Genomic DNA, 21973 nt, shown 5'->3' with positions numbered 1-21973 from the left:
TTCCTTGGGAATACAAGTAACAATTGCTTCTGTTTAGGGGGCTGTAAGAGAAGCCTTAGTCACTGTTGGTGGGAGTGTAAACTACTGTTATCATTTTAGAAATTGGCCTAGAGGTTTCTAAAACAAAAATAGAAAGAGAAGTAGTATGTGGCCCAGCCACAGAACTCCTGAGCATACATACACCTGTACCTTATCCTACTACAAAAATGCTTATACAACTATGTTCATTGCTTCTCTACTCACAATAGCTAGGACACAGAATGGATGTAGAAGCCCACCAGTATATGAATGGACTAAAAGGTGGTATATATACACAATGGAATAGTAATCAGTTGCAAATAATAAAATATTAAAAAATATAGATAGATGAATGGAACTGGAGAAAAACTGACTCAAGCAGCTAGGGTCCAGAAAGACAAATACTGCATGTTTCCTCTCCTGTGTAACTATTAGCTTCCTATCTTTTGTTTTAGTGTGTTTTACTTGGAGCGTAAGTGGTATGGAAAGTAAAAATGAGCCATTGGTGAGAAAATGCATTATAGGAGTCTGGATAGTCAATCATAGTTAAGACAGAAGTAAAAAGAAGGCATATTGAATATGAACTAACGTATCCAGGAAGGGTCATGGAAAGCTTTGGGAAGTCAGGAGGTAGAGGCGACGTAACCTAAGGGAAGGGCGCAAGAAAAACCTATATGGAATTTACTTTCCTGCAATCAAATAATAATAAAATTATTATTGATAGGCATAGCAAGAAACATGTGATGCAAGACAGAGGTATTTTAGTGCTTAGAGGTGTAAGCATGGAAGATGGCAGAAGGATGTGGGAGTTGAGAGGTGCTGGGTAGGGATGAGTTAACAAAGACTAAGGAGATATGGAATTGCCTGTAGAAACATTGGTTAATAAATTAGTTTCAAAATGCAATTAAAGAAAATAAAAACAAAGGTACACTTTGTGGGTACACAATACTGCTCTCAGAAGTCATGGGATATTAAATAAAAATCGAAGTAGGATGTGGGATAAATCTCTCTATGTGTTATTAGTCAGGGAGTTTCCAGGGGTCCACCAAACAACACAGGGCTTTTGCCATTGCTCTCAGTTATCCACCAAAACTAAAAGGTCAGATGCTATTCCTGAAGACACCACACTCTTTAGCTTCAGAACATAGAGAAATCAATTTCAAACCACCTTGGAACCTCCCTCATTACTCAGTAATTTTCAAAATGCCAGAAGGTGCTATTCAGCTTTCTGGGGAGAAAAGGTATTAGTGGTTTTACCCAGTGCTGGGCCTTCCATGCTCTAATACCAACTTGCAAGGATGACGTGTTCACTGGTATAAGAGTGGCCTACCTCTTATGGGGTGACTGGATTTCAGGCCTCTTCAGCAAATGGAATTTCATGTAAAATACAATAAAACTGCTCAGAAGTCCATAGTTTGGGAGATCATGGCCTCTCAGGTGGAACCTACTTGCTAGACTCTAATTTTTATGTTTATACCCATAAGTCTTGAATCCTCTCAAACTTGGTCAGAGAAGAGTCTTCTTAAAGTGGGCAGCGGTCAATTTAGAGACACGTAACTGGTGAAAATATTTAGATAAGTGACCGTAAGTGTTCAGCCCTATTTGGGATATTTTATTAACACCAACCCCCTCCCAAAGCTGAGAGACCATTTGCAGAAGAGGGTACAGAAACAATGAAAAAGATGTAGGATGGGAAAAGTGATATGAAATGATGTCTTCTGAAATGGCAGGGCATATCTACTTGACAGACAAACTCATAGTAGCTGTTGTTACCTGCATAAGATCTACAGAATACTACTAGGGCAGCCAAAATCCCACCATGTGTGCTGGAGGTGTTCACAAATCCCCACCACAACTGTGAAGCGATTGGCATTTCTTAGCCACCCAGTGCAGGAGAATCATTATTCTCTGGGGATGCGGCTGCTGGTAGATTTCCCCTGTTCCAGTAGGTGGATTACACTCTACATTATGTGAGCAGCACTAATGGGACTAAGAGCTATTTAAATAAAAAAAGGGTTTGAACTTGGTATGTTTATGTTTGTGGTTGAATTGGAGGTACTAAATGAAGGGTGGATAGGGTGGAAATGACCATAGTATAAAGATCCATCTAAATAAGAGTCTTTGTTTATGAGATGCAGTCAGAAATATTTTCAAAATTAATTTATTTTAAATTTTCATTCAAGTTTACATTATTTTATGAGTATAGTTCCATAATACATCTACTTTCTCCCTAGTCCATCTTATTAGTCTTTATTGTTCCCCCAGAGACTTCATGTTGTTCATACATACATGATTTTATGTATCTGTATACATCCTAGGAACCATGAATGACAGAAAACAATTATTTTTCTTTCTGAAACTGGCATAACTTACTCAATATGATAATCTCTAGATGGATCCACTTTTTCTAAAAATGATACTATTTTAGTAATCATGGTTTAAGAACATTCTGTTGTGTACAAAAAAATTCTCATATTTTCTTCACTCATTCTATTTTTTACAATGCAGGTTCCTCTAAACATAAATATTGTGAGTGAAGTTGCAATAAACATTGACTGAAAATTATTTCTATGATATGTTGAGTTGGAGTTTTTTGCATACATACCCAGGAATGGTAGAGCTGGGTCATAAAGAAGATCCATGTTGAATTGCCTTAGGAAGTTCCATATGACTTAAATAGTTACTGGTGTAGTTTATATTCCCATTGGTGATTTATAAATGTTCTCTTTTCTCCATATGCTTGCTGTAAGTCACTGTTATTTATTTTCTTAATCATTGTCGTTGTGACTGGGATGAGATGGAATATCAGTTTAGTTTTGATTTGCATTTATCTGCTGGATAGTGAAGTTGAACTTATTTCTTAATTCATCAGTATTTTAAAACTGCAATATGTTCCCTGGATATGTTAACTTAAACATATATCTTAAAATAAAGTATACATGGGCTTTGAAAAGGGGTATTAGTTTTGAAAATATAAAAGGAACATAACTATTTAACTATATTTAACTATAAAGCTAGGGTCTTTACTCAGAAATTGTGGGCTTTCCTAGATATATTGATTTATTTATGTTTAAGAGAAGACAAGATCTAGGTATTCTTATTCAATTCAATTAAAAACAAGTGGAAGAAATATGCATGTAGGTACTAGTGAAGTGAGATGTAAGCCATAACACCAAAGAGGTTGTGTTTTTATGTATAGCTAGTTGGGCTAGCAACTCAACCTTCCGAAATGATGGAAGATGTTGTGTAATTACTTTGTTCTTTTCTGCAACTTCCAGAGGGCACTTTGAATGTCCTTGTTCCTCAGGCTGTAGATGAAAGGATTCAGCATAGGTGTGACCACTGTGTACATTAGTGAAGCCACTGCACAGTTTTCAGGAGAATTTGATACAGTTGAACCAACATATACTCCAATGGCTGTTCCATAAAATAAGCAAACAACTGAAAGGTGAGACCCACAGGTGGAGAAGGCTTTATATTTTCCACTTGTTGATGGAACTCTCTGGATGGAAGAAATAATTTTATAGTAAGAGAAAAGGATCCCTGAGGTTGAAAATAAGCCAAAAAAGACGCCAATAAAATGTGTGACTATGTTTCTGGTGAATATTTCAGAACAGTCAAGATTTAGAAGTTGTGAAGGGTCACAAAAGAAGTTAAAGATTTGCATATCCTTGAAGTATGTAAATTGTAGCACAATCAAATTGTGCACCTGTGAGTCCAAAAGACTGACCAAAAAGGATACCAAAACTAAGAAGGTACAGAAGTGAGGATTCATAATGATTGTGTAATGCAGGGGGTGACAGATGGCCACAAACCTGTCATAGGCCATTGCAGTCAGAAGCATACTATCCATACACCCAAAAATTATCAACATAGACATCTGTGTTAGGCAGCCCGCATAGGAGATGACTCTGCTTTGAGTTTGAATATCCCAAATCATTTTTGGGACTGTAGTGGAGATGAAACAAATGTCAGACCAGGAAAGGTTGGAGAGAAAGAAATACATGGGGGTACGGAGGTGGGAGTCAGAGGTGACAGCCAGGATGATGAGCAGGTTCCCAAGCACTGTGACCACATACATGGATAAAAACAGTCCAAAGAGAATGGTCTGCATTTCTGGGTCATCTGAGAAGCTCATGAGATGGAATTGTGAGACAACTGGTAAATTTTGTGCTTCTGTATTGTTTGGACACCTTTGGATGAACAAAATTAGTTAGAAAAACATATAAGATAAACTATGATTATATTATAATCTCAAAAGTAAAAGAAATAATTAAAAAAGGAGAAAATCCATATGTTTTAAGTATAACTTATTACAAGTAAAATTATCTAACTTGAGGTTCATTGCTTACAGCATCACAACATGCCCAATAATCTACAACTTTCTGTATGGATTTCCAAGTCACACATCTCCTTTCATGCAAATCTTTTTTTGAGGAAGTAAATTCAACAAGGTTTTAAAACCAAGAAGATTAGAAATCACAAGCTTAGGATCATTGTAAAAATAGTTATCCTTTTTGATGACATAGAGAAGAAAATTATTCCTATTACAGCAAAAACAACAGAATATATCATATTTTTCTGAAGGCACAGGTAAAATTTTTATTGGATTAGATTCTTTATGAAGAAACCATTTACTAAAACTGTATTTTTTGTACATTAACTTAACGTGGTCCTTTTAGACAAATTTGTTATAAGGTAATATTTAAAAATCCTGTACTACATTAAGGAAGAAAACCTAAAAGAAATTAATGAATTTCTAGATCCTTCAAACCATCAAAATGATGCCCAGAATTGAACATACTAAACATACCCATGATGAAGTTAAAAGAATAATAAAAAATATTTCCAAGTAAAAATGTTCAGGGCTAGAAGATTTACAGATGAATTCTACCAGACTTTTACAGGAGAGAGAACTTTCTGAAATTATTTTTTTTTTAAATCAGAGAAAGGAGAAGTATCTCTTAACTCCTTTCATGATCCAACATTACAAAACCAAAACAAGGTAAAGACACACCAAAAATGAAAACTACAAGCCAACATCCCTGGTGTACCCAGACTCAAAAATGCTCAACAAAATACCTTCAATCAGAATACAGACACACATCAAAAGATATTATTCAGCATGATCTACTTGGCTTTATCCATAAGATGCAGAAATTTTCAACATATGTGTGCAATAAACTACAAAAACAAACTTAAAAACAAAAATCACACAATCATCTCAAAAAATGCAGAAAAAACCTGTGACAAAATCCATCATGCCTTATTAATAAAAGTCTAGAGAATGTAGGTCTAGAGAGAATATATGGCAACATAATAAACAGCTATGTATGATAAACATGCAGTCAACATCATCCCAATTGTATGAAAACATGAAGCAATCCCATTGAAGTCACAGATGAGAAAGGGCTGTCAACTATCCCCATTTCCTTTGATACTGTGTTTTAAGTTCTGGCTGATGCAAAGGGACAGACACTAAAGGGATACACATAGGAAAAGAAGTCCATCTATTCCTATTTGCAGATAACTTGATGTTATATATTAGATATTTGAAAACTGCTAACAGAAAACTTCTAGAAATAAACAAATTCAGCAATGTGACAGAATATAAATCATACAAATTCATGAATCAATAGCTATTCTATATACCACCAACAAACATACAGACAAATGGACTACCTCCCATTCACAATAGCCTCAAAGGAAATACAGTATCTAGGAAGAAGACTAACCAAGAAAGTGAAGAATCTCTAAAATGGAAAATTTAAACCTTTGAAGATGAGAGAGACACTAGAAAATGGAAATATATACATACTCTTGGATTAGTAGAATTAATATTGTTGAAATATCCACTTTACCAAAAGCTATTTACAGATCCAATGAAATCCCAATCAAACCTCTCCATTTAAGATTCATATTGTACAATAAAATCCCCAGGTAGCTAAAACGATCCTGAGGAAAAAATGCTGGAGAGAGTACAATTCCATGTTTTAAAATATACTATAGACCCATAGTAATAGCAATAAAAAAAATATAGAATTGGTATAAAAACAGACACATAGACCAATAGAATTAAATAAATGATCCAAACATGAGCATATGTAACTTCAGACATGTAATGTTTAACAAAAGCACTCAAATTATATGCTGGAGATAAAATACCTTCAACAATTGGTACTGCAAAAACTGGATGTCTACACACAGAAAAATGAAAATAGACCTGTATATACCACCTTCCACAACAACTAATTCTAAAAGGATAGAAGATCTAAATGTGATAACTGAAATTGCTAAAAGAATACATATCCACAATTAATGAAAAAGAAGGCATGAATTTAAAAAAAAGCCAGAGGGGTACATTGGAGAGATTGGAGGGAAGTAAGGGGCAAGTTATGTAATTTTAATATTAAAATATGATAGAAATAAAAGTTTTTCCGTTTGATTTTAGCATGTTTGATCTGTTAATACTGCTACATTGCCTTTCCTGATCATAATTCTTCTCATAGCTAAAAACTTGAGTTCCCGAGGCAACCCTAGGCTTAATTCTTAGTAACCCTATACCAAATTTATATATAAATACACATATATATATATGTACATATATATGTGTTTGTCACTGATATTTTATATTATATGGACAACAATTCTCTTATTTCAGCTATGTAAAGTAAACTTTGGTAATTGTTCCCCACTATGATTCAATTGGGAAAATGCAAATGAGAAAAGTACAGGAAGTTACAATGTTAACATTTCTGCACATTTTTCTCATTTTTAATTTTTGTGTTCATTAATTTTATATGTGAGCCTTTTGCTTGCATATATGTACATGGGTGCTGCAAACCAAAACCGTGTCCTCAGCAATGGACAACTGCCCTTAACTGCTAAGTCATCCCTCCAGCCTCTTCCCTCACTTTTAAAGTGGGCATAATGAATCACCTGCCTAAATAACTTTTCACCCTTTTAATCTATTTATTTTGTAAAATTTTAAAAAAAATGTATTTTGGCCACATTCTTTCTTCTCCAACAATGGTTCTTAGATCCTCCTTACTCACCCTACTCCTTGGAAAATAATAAACAAGCAAACAAAAGAACACAAAAAGAAGGATAAAATCTAAAACTAAACCAAATCAACTAAAAGATATGAAGTCATTTTTGTGTTGGCAAATTGTTTTTGAACATATGGGTGTAGTTGATATACTCAGTGTTACTCCTTTAAAGAAAACAGTTTTCCCTCCTAGAAGCTATCACCTACACGTCGTTTCTTGGTCAGAAGTGAGAATTTGTATCTACTTCTCTTTCTCTGTGATGGTAGTTTGTCTGGTTTGAATATGGTCAAGGTTTTGTGCATGCTGAACTTTCAGAAGAATAAAAATTTGACTTTTAAGTTGCAGAGAAGATTGTTTATCACTGGCATTTATTCATGTATTCATCTGTGAATACTTTTAAAATGTATAGATGATTGTGAATTCCTTAAAATCTATATAACTTGGAATGAGTATGTGAAGTTCTTGATGTTCCTTCTTTAAACCCAGAAATGCAAACTTTGTTTAGGATAATTTCTGACATCTAGAAAATACATGTTAATATTTACTCTTTACTGCTATCAGTAGCATTCACTGCCCCAAAATATAGCATGATGACTTAACAATGTCTGTTTCAGAAATACTATTTCATAGATTTAGAATTATTCATACAAAATTTGAATTCTTAGCAATTTGTGATATGATCCATTCACTTGCCTTGCCATGAAAAAATATCTTTGGAATTTGATGCTATGATTTCCTGTCAATATCTTCAAGGTTATATATCTATATCTGTACACCCACAGATAGTTTATGTTTAAAAAAAAAAAAAAAAAAAAAACTTCTGTAGTGGCTAGCCATCCCAGCCTTGGCCTGGAAGTTCCAACCCCCATTGAGGCTTCTGTAATGGCCACGCCCACAAGGCGGGGCTGAGGAAGGAAGCTGAAGACCCAGGATTGAGAGGAGAGGTCTCTCTTCGTTCTGGGACCCTGGATACTGGAGATAGACCAAGCAGAATTCTCCAGAGAACACTGTCAGACTGTGCCATACCTTTGTCAGACCCTACAACATACCCCTTCATTTGTAAGCTACCCTACAAAATAAACCTCCCTTTTAACTATGTGGAGTACCTTAATAATTTCACCAATAAACTTCCACAGCAAGCACCTGAAAATTTCCTCTTTCCACCCCTCTCCCCAGTACTGGAGTTACAGAGACACACTACCATTCTTGTCATTTTATATTGGTGTTGGGTATTCAAACTCAGGTTCTCAAGCTGTACACTTACCCACTGAACAGTCTCCTTACCTCCCTTTCAAATTTCTTTTTTATTAAGAAAATTTTTCAATCATTTTACACACCAATCAAACATCTTCCTCTTCCCTCCTTCCACCCCCAGCATCCCCTCCCAACCCATTCCCTACTCCCTCCCACAAGAAGGATAGGCTTCCCATGTGGAGGCACATTCAGTAGAGGGAAGTCCAAGCCCTTCCTCCTGCTTCAAAGCTGCACCAGCTGTCCTATCATAAGTAGTGGGTTCCACAAAGCCCATTCATGCACCAGAGATGGATTCTGACCCTACCACCAGGGGGCCTCCTAAGCAGATCAAGCTATACAACTGTCTCAACATGCAAAGGGCTTAGTCCAGTCCCATGTAGGTTCCACAGCCATTGATCCAACTTTCATGAGTCCCTTCCAGTTTGGTTTGGTCATCCTGCATGTTTTCCCATCATGATCCTGATGCACTTGCTCATAGAATCCCTCTTCTCTCTCTTTGAATTGACTCCTGGAGCTCTGTCTAGTGATTGGCTGTGGATCTCTGCATTTGCTTCCATCAGTCATTGGAGAAAAGTTTTGTGATGACAGTTAGGGTATTCACTGGTCTGATCTCTGGAGCAAGCCAGTTCAGTTCAGGCACCCTCTCCACTATTGCTAGTAGCCCAGGCTAGGGTCATCCTTGGGGATTCCTGGCAACTTCTCTAGCATGGTGTTTTTCTCTATCCCCATGATGTCTCCCTCTATCATGGTTATCTTTTTCATTGCATTCCCCCTTCCTCCCTGTTCCAGTTCCACTGTAGATATCTGTATGCTGTGAAAATGTGATGCTATGATTGATTGATAAATAAAACACTGACTGGCCAGTACCAGGCAGGAAGTACAGTATAGGTGGAATAAGCAGAGAGGAGAATTCTAGGAAGTGGGAGACTGAGTCAGGAGACGTCACTAGCTGCCACCATGAGAAGTAAGATGTAAAGTACAAGTATGCCACAAACCACCTGGCAGCTTATAGATGAATAAAATGGGTTAATTTAAGATATAAGAACTATATATCAAGAAGCCTGAGCCATTAGGCCAAACAGTTTAAATAATATAAGCTAATATAAACCTCCGTGTGTTTACTTGGGTCTGAGCAGCTGCAGATCAGGTGGGAGCAGGAAAACTTTCAGTTACACAGTTCAACCATCCCATTCCCTTATGCTCTCATCCCCTACTCGCTATCCCCTACCCTCCTTTGCCCACCCCTCATCACCATTTTATTCATGGAGATCTTGTCTATTTCCCCTTCCCAGGGTAGTCCATATGTCCCTCTTTGGATCTTCCCTGTTAGTTAGCTTCTGCAGAGTTGTGGGTTGTTGTCTGATTACCCTTTGCTTTATATCTAGTATCCACCATGTTTGTCTTTCTGAGTCTGGGTTAAGGAATATTCAATCATAGCACAAGGTCACATGATCAACTATGTTTATAGCAGCATTATTTGTAATAACCAGAACGTGGAAACAATCTAGATGCCCCTCAACTGAAGAACGGATTAAGAAAATGTGATACATATACACAATGAAGTGCTACTCAGCAGAGAAAAACAATGACATGAAACTTGCAGGCAAATAGATGGAACTAGAAAATATCATCCTGAGTGAGGTAACCTTTCAAAATTCTTGAGTCTCTTTGCTTTGTTTGGGCATTTCTTTCCTCTTATTGGTGTTTTGCCTGTATATTATAATTTCTGGTCTTCCATTTTTAGGGGTTGTGTTTGTGTGTGTTTCTTGTGTTCTTTCTTTGTATTTTGTGTTCTTTTCCTGTTTGTTTACATTCTAAAGAGAGAGAAGGGGCATGGATCTGGGTGGTTAGGGGAAGTTAGAGGACCTGGAAGGAGATTAGGGAGGGAAACTATGATCAGAATATATTTTATGATAATAAATTTTTTTCAATAAAAATTTCTTAAGTCTCTTTCTTAAGATAATATAATGAATGATTGTTGTTGAATTCCCAAATTGGGACATGTTCAGTTTTATCAGTAATTACAAGTGTTTGTTACCCATTCCCCCCTAGTCTCAATAATTGTCACATTTTCTTATTCTAAACAGTATCCCTAAAGCCAATTTATTGATATTCCTTCCTTGATAACTCACTAAGAAATTCCATTTTGTGTAAGGAATGATATTTCTTCATTGCTTCAGAAAACTAGATTGTGATGAGGGGTAGAAGTCAGGATGTAAGTGGTTTAACCCCATGTCATTGACCTTGTACTATAAGGGAATCAATGTATAATATATGAACCTGTCTACCTCTCTGTGTTTGGACTAGAGAATATTGCCTATCTGCACAATATCCATGGCCTTTAAAGAGGGCAATATCTCACCAGTGTGTGTTTTTCACTTTGAGAGTTCTATAAGCTTGGAAATACCAATTTTAAAAAGTATTGCCTATATTCACTGTACAGAGTTTTGTGCCACCTAAGATATTTTGGATGAGTATATTCTGCATATTAAACACATTCCCCAGTTTCCCCTTAAATGCCCACCCCATTAGTCTTTTCTTTTTACAGTTTCACTTCTGATTTCATATTGTATGTATGTACTTAATTTTAAACATCTATATAAAATGCAAATGCCACAAATGAAAGTAATTATAAATGTTTGTAATTAATGATTAAGCTGAACATGCCATATTTTTTTATTGAAAAAATATGTTTTTCTGGGACTGGCATGATTTCCTTAATATGATCTCTGATTGCCTTCATTTTTTGCAAATAACACAATTTTGTTGTGTTAGGGCTGAAAAATTCATCATATTGTTATCATATGTTCTTTATCTGTTCCTATGTTGGATATTTAGGATGATTTCCATAACCTATTGTAAATAGTGCTGCAGTCAAAACTGATGTGTGTCTATGTGGTGTATTGATTTGGAGTCCTTTGAGTAAATATCTGTGAGTGCTATAGTTTAATTATATGATAAATGTAGTGTTAGTTCTTTGAGGAACCTTTATTCTTATTTTCATTTTGGCTGCACTAGTGTGCCCCCACCAGTATTTTGATGTACACAGCTTTTAAAGGTGTTGGTTCTCAGGCTGATATAAATGTGCCTTAGACCTAGTTACAAAGTTTACATACCTTTCTTTTTCTGCCTTGTAAAATTTCTTATGTTTGTCAAAATTTATCTTGTGATCTTTGAGTAAATGAGTATTATTATGCCTTAAAAAATAAGGCTAAAATTATCTTGCTTATATTCTCCTGAGACATTTTTTAAGGAGGCAAAAGTACAGGAAAGAAATACCTAATACTTTGAAGTCACATTGATTATGACCAAAAATGTGAGCCAAGACAGGGTCTACTTAATGTTGACATATATTTTTTGAAACATCTTTTGTGATAACTATAGTATAGGCTGTGGGGAGTTAGACATGAAATAGGTATAATTATTACCTTCAATTTATCACAGAATACTCATATAGAGGGGCAAAATGAAAAATTCATTATATAAATATAAATTTACAGTTACTATAGAAAATAGTAACTGTAGGTTCAGGATATTTTATGAAAATTGACATCATTTGTGGTGGTATTGTGTTCCCCAAAATATTGTGCACCCTAATAAACTTACCTGGGTTCAGAGACAGAACAGCCACAATATTAAACATAGAGGATAGAGAGTGTTAGCACATGCCTTTAATCCTAGCATTCCAGAGGCAGAAATCCCTCTGGATCTCTGTGAGTTCAAGGCCACATTGGAAACAGCCAGGCATGGTGACACACACCTTTAATCCCAAGAAGTAAGCCTTTAATCCCAGGGAGTGATGGCAAAAACAGAAAGATACATAAGGCGTGAGGACCAGAAACTAGAAGCATTTGGCTGGTTAAGATTTTAGACTTTGGAGCAGCAGTTCAGCTGAGATTCATTTGGATAAAGACTCACAGGCTACCAGTCTGAGGAAACAGGATCAGCTGAGGAACTGGCAAGGTGAGGTAGCCGTGGTTTGTTCTGCTTCTCTGATCTTCCAGCATTCACCCCAATACCTGGCTCAGTTTTGATCTTATTAATAAGAACTTTTAAGATTCCTCATTATTGCTCATAATATTTAACATTTCCTTTACAAATTTGCTTTATAAATACATATTAGTCACACATTGAGCTTCCCATTTATCTGTTACTATTCAATACAGCTGTATCTACTAGGAATCATCACAGATGAATATACCAAGCCTCAGAGATACTAACAGCTTTTTAAGCATTCTAGAAATAATAAACAAAGCTAAATGAATTCAAAGTTAAATTATTTCTTGATATGATAGTATAAACCTTATTTTTCTCAACCATCAAAATTGTTTTTGTTCAGTTTTCTTCTCTTAGAATAATATGATATAGAATTTATCAGCATTACTGTTTGCATGATGTGAGCAAGGCAAAAGTACATGCAATGTATCTTCAAATTCATATGCTAAACATAGAAAAACACTGTACATTTTAGATAAATATTTTTTTCATTATCTTTAGGTTTTGAGATTATAATATAATTACAACATTTCACCATCCATCTTTCTCCCTACAAACCCTCCCATATAATCCTTCTTGCTCTTTTTGAAATTCTTGGTAATTGTTTTCATTAATTCTTGTTAAACGCGCGTGCACACAGACACACACACACACACACACACACACACACACACACACACACTCCTAAATATGTAAGTGCAACCTACTCAGTCTGAACAATGTTACTTATATGTATGTGTTTAGGGGGTAACCATTTGGTATCATTCCTTAGCCTATCTGAAAAATATGATGATGTTTTTTAGTAGTCATGAGTTATAGTCACATTCTTTCTAGTCTTCTAGGTGGTATTCCATTTTATTAAATGGAAATCGGATTTTATGTCGTGTTCCAGTGAGATGTTTTAAGTATCAAGGAGGATATGGACAGTTTCAAGGTTATCTTGGAGGCCAGGGCAGATCTGTCTTGAATTACTACATGTCTATTTTTTTGTACCCTTTCCCTGTGATCTATACTTCTGTTTATGGAACTAGGTAATGCCTCCCTCTTTAATGGAATCACAAAAGGAAAAACATGGCATCTCCTGGATTTACAGGAATTGAAGCACATGTGAGTTTATTGTGGGGAGTAACCAAGTGAAACCTTTTGAAAAACATGTCTCATGTCCACAATCAGGTGATCCACTTCAAGCATGGCTTACTACACTTGTTTTAGCTTAATACTCTGGTGCACAACTGACATAGAGGCTGCACTTTTTGTTTTCCAGGAAATGAGCTCCTAATTTATGAAGTGGAGGTGATTAGGTAAACGAAGAGAAATCAGATGCACAAAATGCACATCTCAGAACTCAGAGCTCAAAATCCTTCAGTTATAGTTCGAGATGCTACTGCTGTCCTCCTTTACTTGATGTTCTTCATCTTCTTTGTAACAACAGGATTTCATAGGAAAAAATTTGAAGGGCTCATCTGATGACCATGGGAAATACATATGATACTGTGGTTATTCACCTCCTTCTTCACCTTCCTTTTTTTTAATGTTTCTTTTTTTTTTTTTTTTTGCCAGAGCTGAGGACCGAACCCAGGGCCTTGTGCTTGCTAGGCAAGCACTCTACCACTGAGCTAAATCCCCAACACCACCCCCCCGCCGTTTCTTATTTTTAATGAAACATTGAGCCAACATGAATTATAACATAAGCATTTCAGCTTTGGAAAGATTGGCTTGCACATATCAATTGTGTAAAATCTCAGATATAACTCCACTTAAAATGAAATCATAGATAACCATAAGTAAGCATGTCATGGAACTGTGTGATGGGACAAAGCTACTCACCTCATCAAACCAACCCATCAGCAAAGTGACAGAGAAGACTTCATCAAGGATCCATCTCCAGTCACCTTAATGACTTCAGTGTCCTAATGGCCCCTCCCTGTGAACTAAGCCTAACACATAGGCTCTGAAGAACATGCAACACAAATCACAGGGGCACCCTAGAGTAAGGCAAACCTGGAACTGTGTCCAACTAATATTCTGCTATAGTGACTGGACTGCAGAAAGACAGATATTGTGGGGTTAGACTTAGGTACCCCACAGGTGTGCCCCAACAAAACATAGTCTAAGTAGGTATTTCATAATCAAATTGTCTAGTTAAAAAAACAAACAAACAAACAAACAATTTTTGCTGAACCAGCAGGTAAAGACTCTCACTGGCGGTGGAAGTCTCATAGCCTCTTTGGTCCCTGGAAGCCACAGTTGGTTGCTCTATGACCTCCACATTCTTGCCATGGCACAAAAGCACCTGCACTCTCTGACAGTCTCTGTCTCTGTCTTTCTGTTTCTTTCACACACACATACACATCGCCTTCCTCTTTTTAAATCACATTCATAATATTGTAAGAATGCTTAGAAAAAAAGATTTTGTTTTTACCTTTGATGTGTGAGATATCTGTGACAATACAGTCCATGGGAAAGGGAATCAAGTTGAGTTATATGTTAGCCCCACTTTATGCAATGCAGAACATAAATTCCCCACTCATCAAAGAAGAAAATTTATGGTCAGCATCCTTTCACGAAGTTTTCTCTTATGATAAGAAACCAATGCTTCCAAGGGCTCTTTCTCCATCAGCCTCCCAACTCAGCACTTACTTGTTAAAGCTGATTCTTTGCTGGGTCATGACCAAAATACAAAGTAACTTCTTTGTCTTATTCTCATGTAGGGCTCTGGCTCATTTCTTAGGCTTGATAAAAATATATAATGAAATAACCACCTGATTTAGTCAGCCACCAGAGGAGAATACACGTCAGTGTCCCACTGTACTCAAGCCTTCAAATCACAAGGTTGACAGCCTGGGATAATTATTGACTCTTTTATGACCTTAGAGATAGAATGCCCAGAGCTCATAATTATACAAATTGTTTCACATTATCACAGTCTCTCAGTGGTTCTTAATATTAGAAGTGAAAAAAGGAAGAAAAGAAAAATAGTTCACTAAAATCTTATGACTTTTTCTACTCAAGGGAAATTCTAGTTACCATTCAATGTATTTATATGTTTTATGCATTCTTTTAAAATAGCTATATGCTAGATGCCATTGATTTGAATGAAATCAAATCATTCAACAAGTGGTATATGGGAGGGTTTGGAGAACAGAAAGAGAAATGATATAATTATAATTATAATCTTCAAAAATGAACCCCAGCTCTCATTGGGCCTAAAGGTGAGTGACTCTGTTCATACACAGTAAGTCCTGCCCCTAGGACCCGTCCTGGGGCCCCAGCCAGAGTGGCTTTCTGAGAAGTAGAATCTGCCACCTCTCATTGGACCAAGAGAAGCTTCCTGAAACACAGAATCTTTCAGCTCTGACTGGACCAAGAGCCCTGATAAGACCAAGAGCAGATCAGTGAGTCACAGAATCAACCAGCTTGGGACACATTCTGAGACACAGAATCTGCCTGTTCCAATTAAACCAAGAGCTAAGATAGGACCCAGATGGGCTCCCTGAGACACAGACACAACACGCACAGAATGGACCAACAGCAACTCGCTCAGACACAAGCACCTCTTATACCCTTACAGGAGGAGATGGGCAGACATCAAGGCAGAAGCACATAAAACAACATAAAGAGTAATACAGCATCACCAGAACCTAGCCCTTCTCCAACAGCTAGACCTGAACATCACAAGGTAGAAGAAGCAGAAGAAATCAACCTTAAGAATAGCAACATGAAGATGCTAGAGGCCTTCCAAGAAAAAAAATGAAAATTGAAATTGAGGAAAAGACAAACAAAAAAGTGGAAGAAATAAATAAAGAAACTGAGAAAAAGAAAACATACAAAAATGAAGTGGAGGAACAAACAAAAAAATGGGAAGAATGATATAAAAAAACTAGAGGAAAGAACAAATAAAGCAGAAGAAAACAATAAATCCCCGAAAGAAAATCATGAAATGTCCAAGAAATTTTGGACACCATGTTAAGTCCAACCCTATGAATAATAGGGATAGAGGAAAGAGAAGAATACCAACTCAAAGGCACAGAAAATATATTAACAAGATCATAGAAGAAAACTTTCCCAACTTAAAGAAGGAAATGCCTATGAAGATACAAGAAGCCTATAAAACACCAAACAGACTAGACCCCCCAAAAAGTCCCATCGTCACATAATAATTAAACAACTAAATGTAAAGAATAAAGAAAGAATATTAAGAGCAGCAAAGGAAAAAGGACAAGTGACTTATAAAGGCAAGCCCATGAGAATAACACCCGATTTCTCAATGGAGACTTTGAAAGCCAGAAGGACCTGGACAGATGTAATGCAGACACTAAGAGACATGGATGCCAGCCTAGACTAATATACCCAGCAAAATTTTCAATCATCATAGACGGAGTGAACAAGACCTTTCAAGACAAAGCCAGATTTAAACAATACTTATCCACAAACCCAGCCCTACAGAAAGCACTACAAGGAAAATTCCAACCTAAGGAAGGCAGATACACCCTCAAAAACACAGGCAATAGATAACACCACAGCAGTAAACACCAAAGAAGAGAAGTACACACACACTACCACCAAAAAATAAAAATAATAACAAGAATGAACAATCACTGGTCATTAATATCCCTTAATATCAATGGACCTAATTCACCTATAAAAAGACACAGACTAACAGCATGGATATGAAAACAGGACTCATCTTTCTGCTGCATACAAGAAACACACCTCAAATTCAAAGATAGACATTACCTAAGAATAAAAGGCTGGGAAAAGACTTTCCAATCAAATGGTCTTAAGAAGCAAGCTAGTGTAGCCATCCTAATATCCAGCAAAATAGACTTCAAACTAAAATCAATCAAAAGAGATGATGAAGGACATTACATACTCATCACAGGAAAGATCCACCAAGATGAAGTCTCAATGCTGAACATTTATGCCCCAAACACAAGGGCACCCATATATGTAAAAGAAATGTTACTAAAGCTTAAATCACATATAAAACCCCACACATTAATAGTGGGAGACTTCAACACCCCAATTTCACCTCTGAACAGATCAGCCAAATTGAAACTTAACAGAGACATAATGGTCTTTACTGATGTTATGGCTCAAATGGACTTAATCGGTATCTACAGAACATTCCACCCGAACAAAAAAGAATATACCTTCTTCTCAGCACCCCATGGAAGGAACTTTCTCTAAAAATCGACCACATACTTGGCCACAAAGCAAATGTCAACAGATACAAAACAATTGGAATAACCTCCTGTGTTCTATCACACCACCAAGGTTTAAAGATAGATTTCAACAACAGAAAAATAACTACAGAAATCCTACAAACTCATGGAAAATGAATAATGCTCAACTGAATCACCAGTGGGTTAAGGACGAAATAAAGAAAGAAATTAAAGACTTCCTAGAGATCAAGGAAAATGAATACACCACATACCCAAACTTATGGGATACTATGAAAGCAGTGCTAAGAGGGAAATTCATAGCACTAAATGCCCACATAAAGAAGTTAGAGAAATCTCACACTAGTGACTTAACAGCACACATGAAAGCTCTAGAACAAGAAGAAACAAAGTCTCCCAGGAAGAATAGACGGCAGGAAATTATCAAATTGAGAGCTAAAATCAATAAAATAGAAACAAAGAGAACAATACAAAAAATTAATGAAACAAAGAGTTGGTTCTTTGAGAAGATCAACAAGATAGACAAGCCCTTATCCAAACTAACCAAAAGACAGAGAGAGAGCATCCAAATTAACAAAATCAGAAATGAAAATGGGGACATAACAACAGACAATGAGGAAATCCAGAGAATCATCAGGTCATACTTCAAAAACCTCTACTCCACAAAACTGTAAAATCTAAAAGAAATGGATAATTTTCTGGATAGGTACCACATACCTAAGTTAAATCAAGACCAGATAAACAATTTAAATAGTTCAATAACCTCCAAGGAAATAAAACCAGTCATTAAAAGTCTCCCACCAAAAAAAGTCCAGGACCAGATGGTTTCAGTGCAGAATTCTACCAGATCTTGAAAGACTTAATACCAATACTCTTTAAATTATTCCACACAATAGAAGCAGAAGGAATATTACCAAACTCATTCTATAAGGCTACAATTACCCTGATTCCTAAATTAAACAAAGATGCAACAAAGAAAGAGAACTACAGGCCAATCTCCCTCATGAACACTGATGCAAAAATACTCAATAAAATACTGGCAAACAGACTCCAAGAACACATCAAAACAATTATCCACCATGATCAAGTAGGCTTCATTCCAGGGATGCAAGGGTGGTTCAACATACGAAAGTCTGTCAATGTAATACATCATATAAACAAACACAAAGAAAAAAACCACATGATCATCTTGCTAGATGCAGAAAAGGCATTTGACAAAATCCAACACCCCTTCATGATAAAGGTCTTGGAGCGATCAGGAATACAGGGAACATACCTAAACATAATAAAGACAATCTACGGCAAGCCAACAGCCAACATCAAATTAAATGGATAGAAACTCAAAGCAATACCACTAAAATCAGGAACAAGGCAAGGCTGTCCCCTCTCCCCATACTTCTTCAATATAGTACTTGAAGTTCTAGCCAGAGCTATAAGACAACATGAGGAGATTAAGGGGATACAAATTGGAAAGGAAGAAGTCAAGCTTTCCCTATTTGCAGATGACATGATAGTCTACGTGAGTGACACCCAAAATTCAACCAAGGAACTGATACAGCTTATAAACACCTTCAGCAACATAGCAGGATACAAGATCAACTCAAAAATATCAGTAGCCCTCCTATAAAAAATAGACAAACAGGCTGAGAAGGAAATCAGAGACACATCACCCTTTATAATAGCCACAAATGATATAAAAATACCTTGGGGCTACTCTAACTAAGAACGTGAAGGACCTAAATGACAAGAACTTTAAGTCCCTGAAAAAAGATATTGAAGAAGATGTCAGAAAATGGAAAGATCTCCCATGCTCATGGATAGGCAGGATTAACATAGTAAAAATGGCAATCTTACCAAAATCAATCTACAGATTCAATGCAATCCCCATCAAAATACCAACACAATCCTTCACAGACCTGGAAAGAACCACACTCAACTTCATATGGAAAAATAAAAAAAACCAAGGCTAGCTAAAACAATCCTGTACAATAAAGGAGTTTTCAGAGGCATCATCATTCCTGATTGCAAGCTCTATTATAGAACTATAGTAATGAAAAATAGCTTGGTATTGGCCCAAAACAGACATGTGAACCAATGGAATCAAATTGAAGACCCTGAAATAAATCCACATGCCTATAAACACCTAATTTTTGACAGAGAAGCCAAAATTGTAAATAAAAAAGAAATAATCTTCAACATATAGTGCTGACATAACTGGATTTCAACATGTAGAAGAATGCAATTAGATTCCTATCTATTACCATGCACAAAACACAAGTCCAAGTTAATCAAAGACATCAACATAAATCCAGTTACACTGAACCTGATGGAAGAGAAAATGGGAAGTAGCCTTGAACACATTGGCACAAGAAACTATTTCCTAAATATAATACTAGTAGCACAGACTCTGAGATTGACAATTAATAAGTGGAACTTCCTGAAACTGAAAAGCTTCTGTAACTCAAAGAACAAAATGGCAGCCTACAGAATGGGAAAATATCTTCACCAACCCATCATCTGACAGAGGGCTGATCTCTAAAATACGTAAAGAACTCAAATAATTAGACATCAAAATATCAAGTTATCCAGTTAAAAATGGGGTACAGATCTAAACAGACAGTCCACAACAGAAGATTCTCGAATGGCTGAAAGTTATTTTAAAAATTTCTCAACACCCTTAGCCATCAGGGAAATGCAAATAAAAACAACTATGAGATACCATCTTACACATGTCAGAATGGCTAAGATCAAAAACACTGATGACAGCTTATGTTGGAAAGGATGTGGAGTAAGGAGAACACTCCTCCACTGCTGGTGGGAGTGCAAACTTGTATAGCCACTTTGGAAATTAATATGGTGGTTTCTCAGTAAAATTGGGAATCAATGTACCTTAAGACCCAGCTATACCAATCTTTGACATATATCCAAAGGATGCTCAATTATACCACAAGGACACTTGTTTAACTATGTTCATAGCAACATTATTCATAATAGTCAGAACCTAGAAACAACCGAGATGCCCCTCAATCAAAGAATGGATAAAGAAAATATTGTACATTTGTACAATGGAATATTACTCAATTGTAAAAAAAAATAACCTCAGGAAAGTTACAGGCAAATATATGGAACTAGACAAAATCATCCTGAGTGAGGTAATTCAGACTCAGATAGACAAACATTGTATGTACTCACTCATAAGTAGATATTAAGAGTAAAGTATAAGATAGCCAACCTACAATCCATAGCCCCAGAGAAGCTAAATAACAAGGAGAGCCCAAAGATGGATGCATGGGTTTCCCTAGGAAGGGGAAAGAAAAGAAATATCCTGGGTATACTGGGATCAGGGGAAGAGGGGATGGAAGGATAGGATCTTGAGGGAGCAGTTTGGATGGGCTGGGTATGCGAGGCTGGTTGGAGGTGGGACCAATGGGGAAAGTAATAGAAGAGACATCTTGATGTGGGCCCATTTTGAGGTTAGGAAGAAACCTGGTGCCAGAGAAATCCCCAGGAATCCACACGGATAACCCAAGCTAAGACTCCTGGCAATAGTGGAAAGAGTGCCTGAACTGGCTATCTACAGTAAACAGATTGGTGACTACTTAATTGTCATCAAAGATACTCTGTCTAGTACCTGATAGAAGCAGATGCAGAGATCCATAGCCAAACACTGAACTGAGCCCCAGAAGTCTTTCAGAGTATTTCTCAAGAAAGGGAGCATGGATTGTTTAAGCCAGGGGGTCATGAAGGGGGAATCCCACAAAGACAGCTGACTTGAGCTCATGGGAGCTCATGGACTCTGGACCAACGGTGAAGGAGCCTCCATAGGATCAACCTAGGCCCTGTTCATGTGTTTGACAGTTGTGTATCTCAGTCTCTTTCTAAGATTCCTAGCAGTGGGATCAGGACCCATCCCTGGCACTTAGCTGGCTTTTGGAAACCTATTCTCATGCTGGATTACCTTGCCCAGACTTGACACAAGGGAACAAGCTCAATCCTGCCTCAACTGGATGTGCCATGCTTTCCTCAAGCCCATGGGAGGCCTGCCCCTTTCTGAATGGAGATGGAGGAGAAGTGTAAGAGGAGGGGGAGTAGATGGGAAGCTGGGGAAGGGATACTAGAAGGAGAGGAGGGAGAGGAAACTGTAGTCGATATGTAAAATAAATTTTAAAATGTTATTTAAATAAATAAACAAGCCAAACTTTCCTTATGAACACATGTACATATGCAAAATTGTGGGTTTGTTTTTCCTTCCTGCAATACTTCTATCTCAAGGGAAACCATGATATGGTGCCTGAGGAAATTAATATCACAGTTTATTTAATGAGGAGCTCTAGTAATTCAACCATTAAGATGCTAGAAACATTAAACATATTCCAATTACCTCTCACCTATAATTATACAAAACCAGCCTCTGGGTAAAACCACATGAAATTCCTGGGGCCACACAGTGAAGACATGATATATGTCTTAAGA

General features: G+C 36.7%; 1 protein-coding gene across 3 annotated transcripts; it reads right to left on the bottom strand.

The window, feature by feature from the left end:
• Positions 1-3169: 3169 nt before the first annotated feature.
• On the bottom strand, positions 3170-15033 carry LOC118587807 (olfactory receptor 18-like). Of its 3 annotated transcripts, none has more exons than XM_036193896.1 (2): positions 14958-15033; positions 3170-4211 (listed from the first exon to the last, which is right to left on the bottom strand). In XM_036193896.1, exons 1-2 carry the CDS (start codon positions 14984-14986, stop codon positions 3269-3271), a joined length of 972 nt encoding a protein of 323 aa, XP_036049789.1. In that variant the 5' UTR covers positions 14987-15033; the 3' UTR covers positions 3170-3268. The 3 variants fall into 3 exon arrangements, with proteins under 3 accessions (XP_036049789.1, XP_036049790.1, XP_036049792.1); XM_036193897.1 differs by lacking the exon at positions 14958-15033 and adding an exon at positions 8790-8806 and having other exon boundaries at positions 3269-4211; XM_036193899.1 differs by lacking the exon at positions 14958-15033 and adding an exon at positions 4336-4351 and having other exon boundaries at positions 3269-4176.
• Between the last annotated feature and the right edge of the window lie 6940 nt (positions 15034-21973).

This window comes from Onychomys torridus, chromosome 7 (assembly GCF_903995425.1).
Source record: "Onychomys torridus chromosome 7, mOncTor1.1, whole genome shotgun sequence".
NCBI lineage: Eukaryota > Metazoa > Chordata > Mammalia > Rodentia > Cricetidae > Onychomys > Onychomys torridus.
This window is presented reverse-complemented; position numbering and strand designations above follow the sequence as displayed.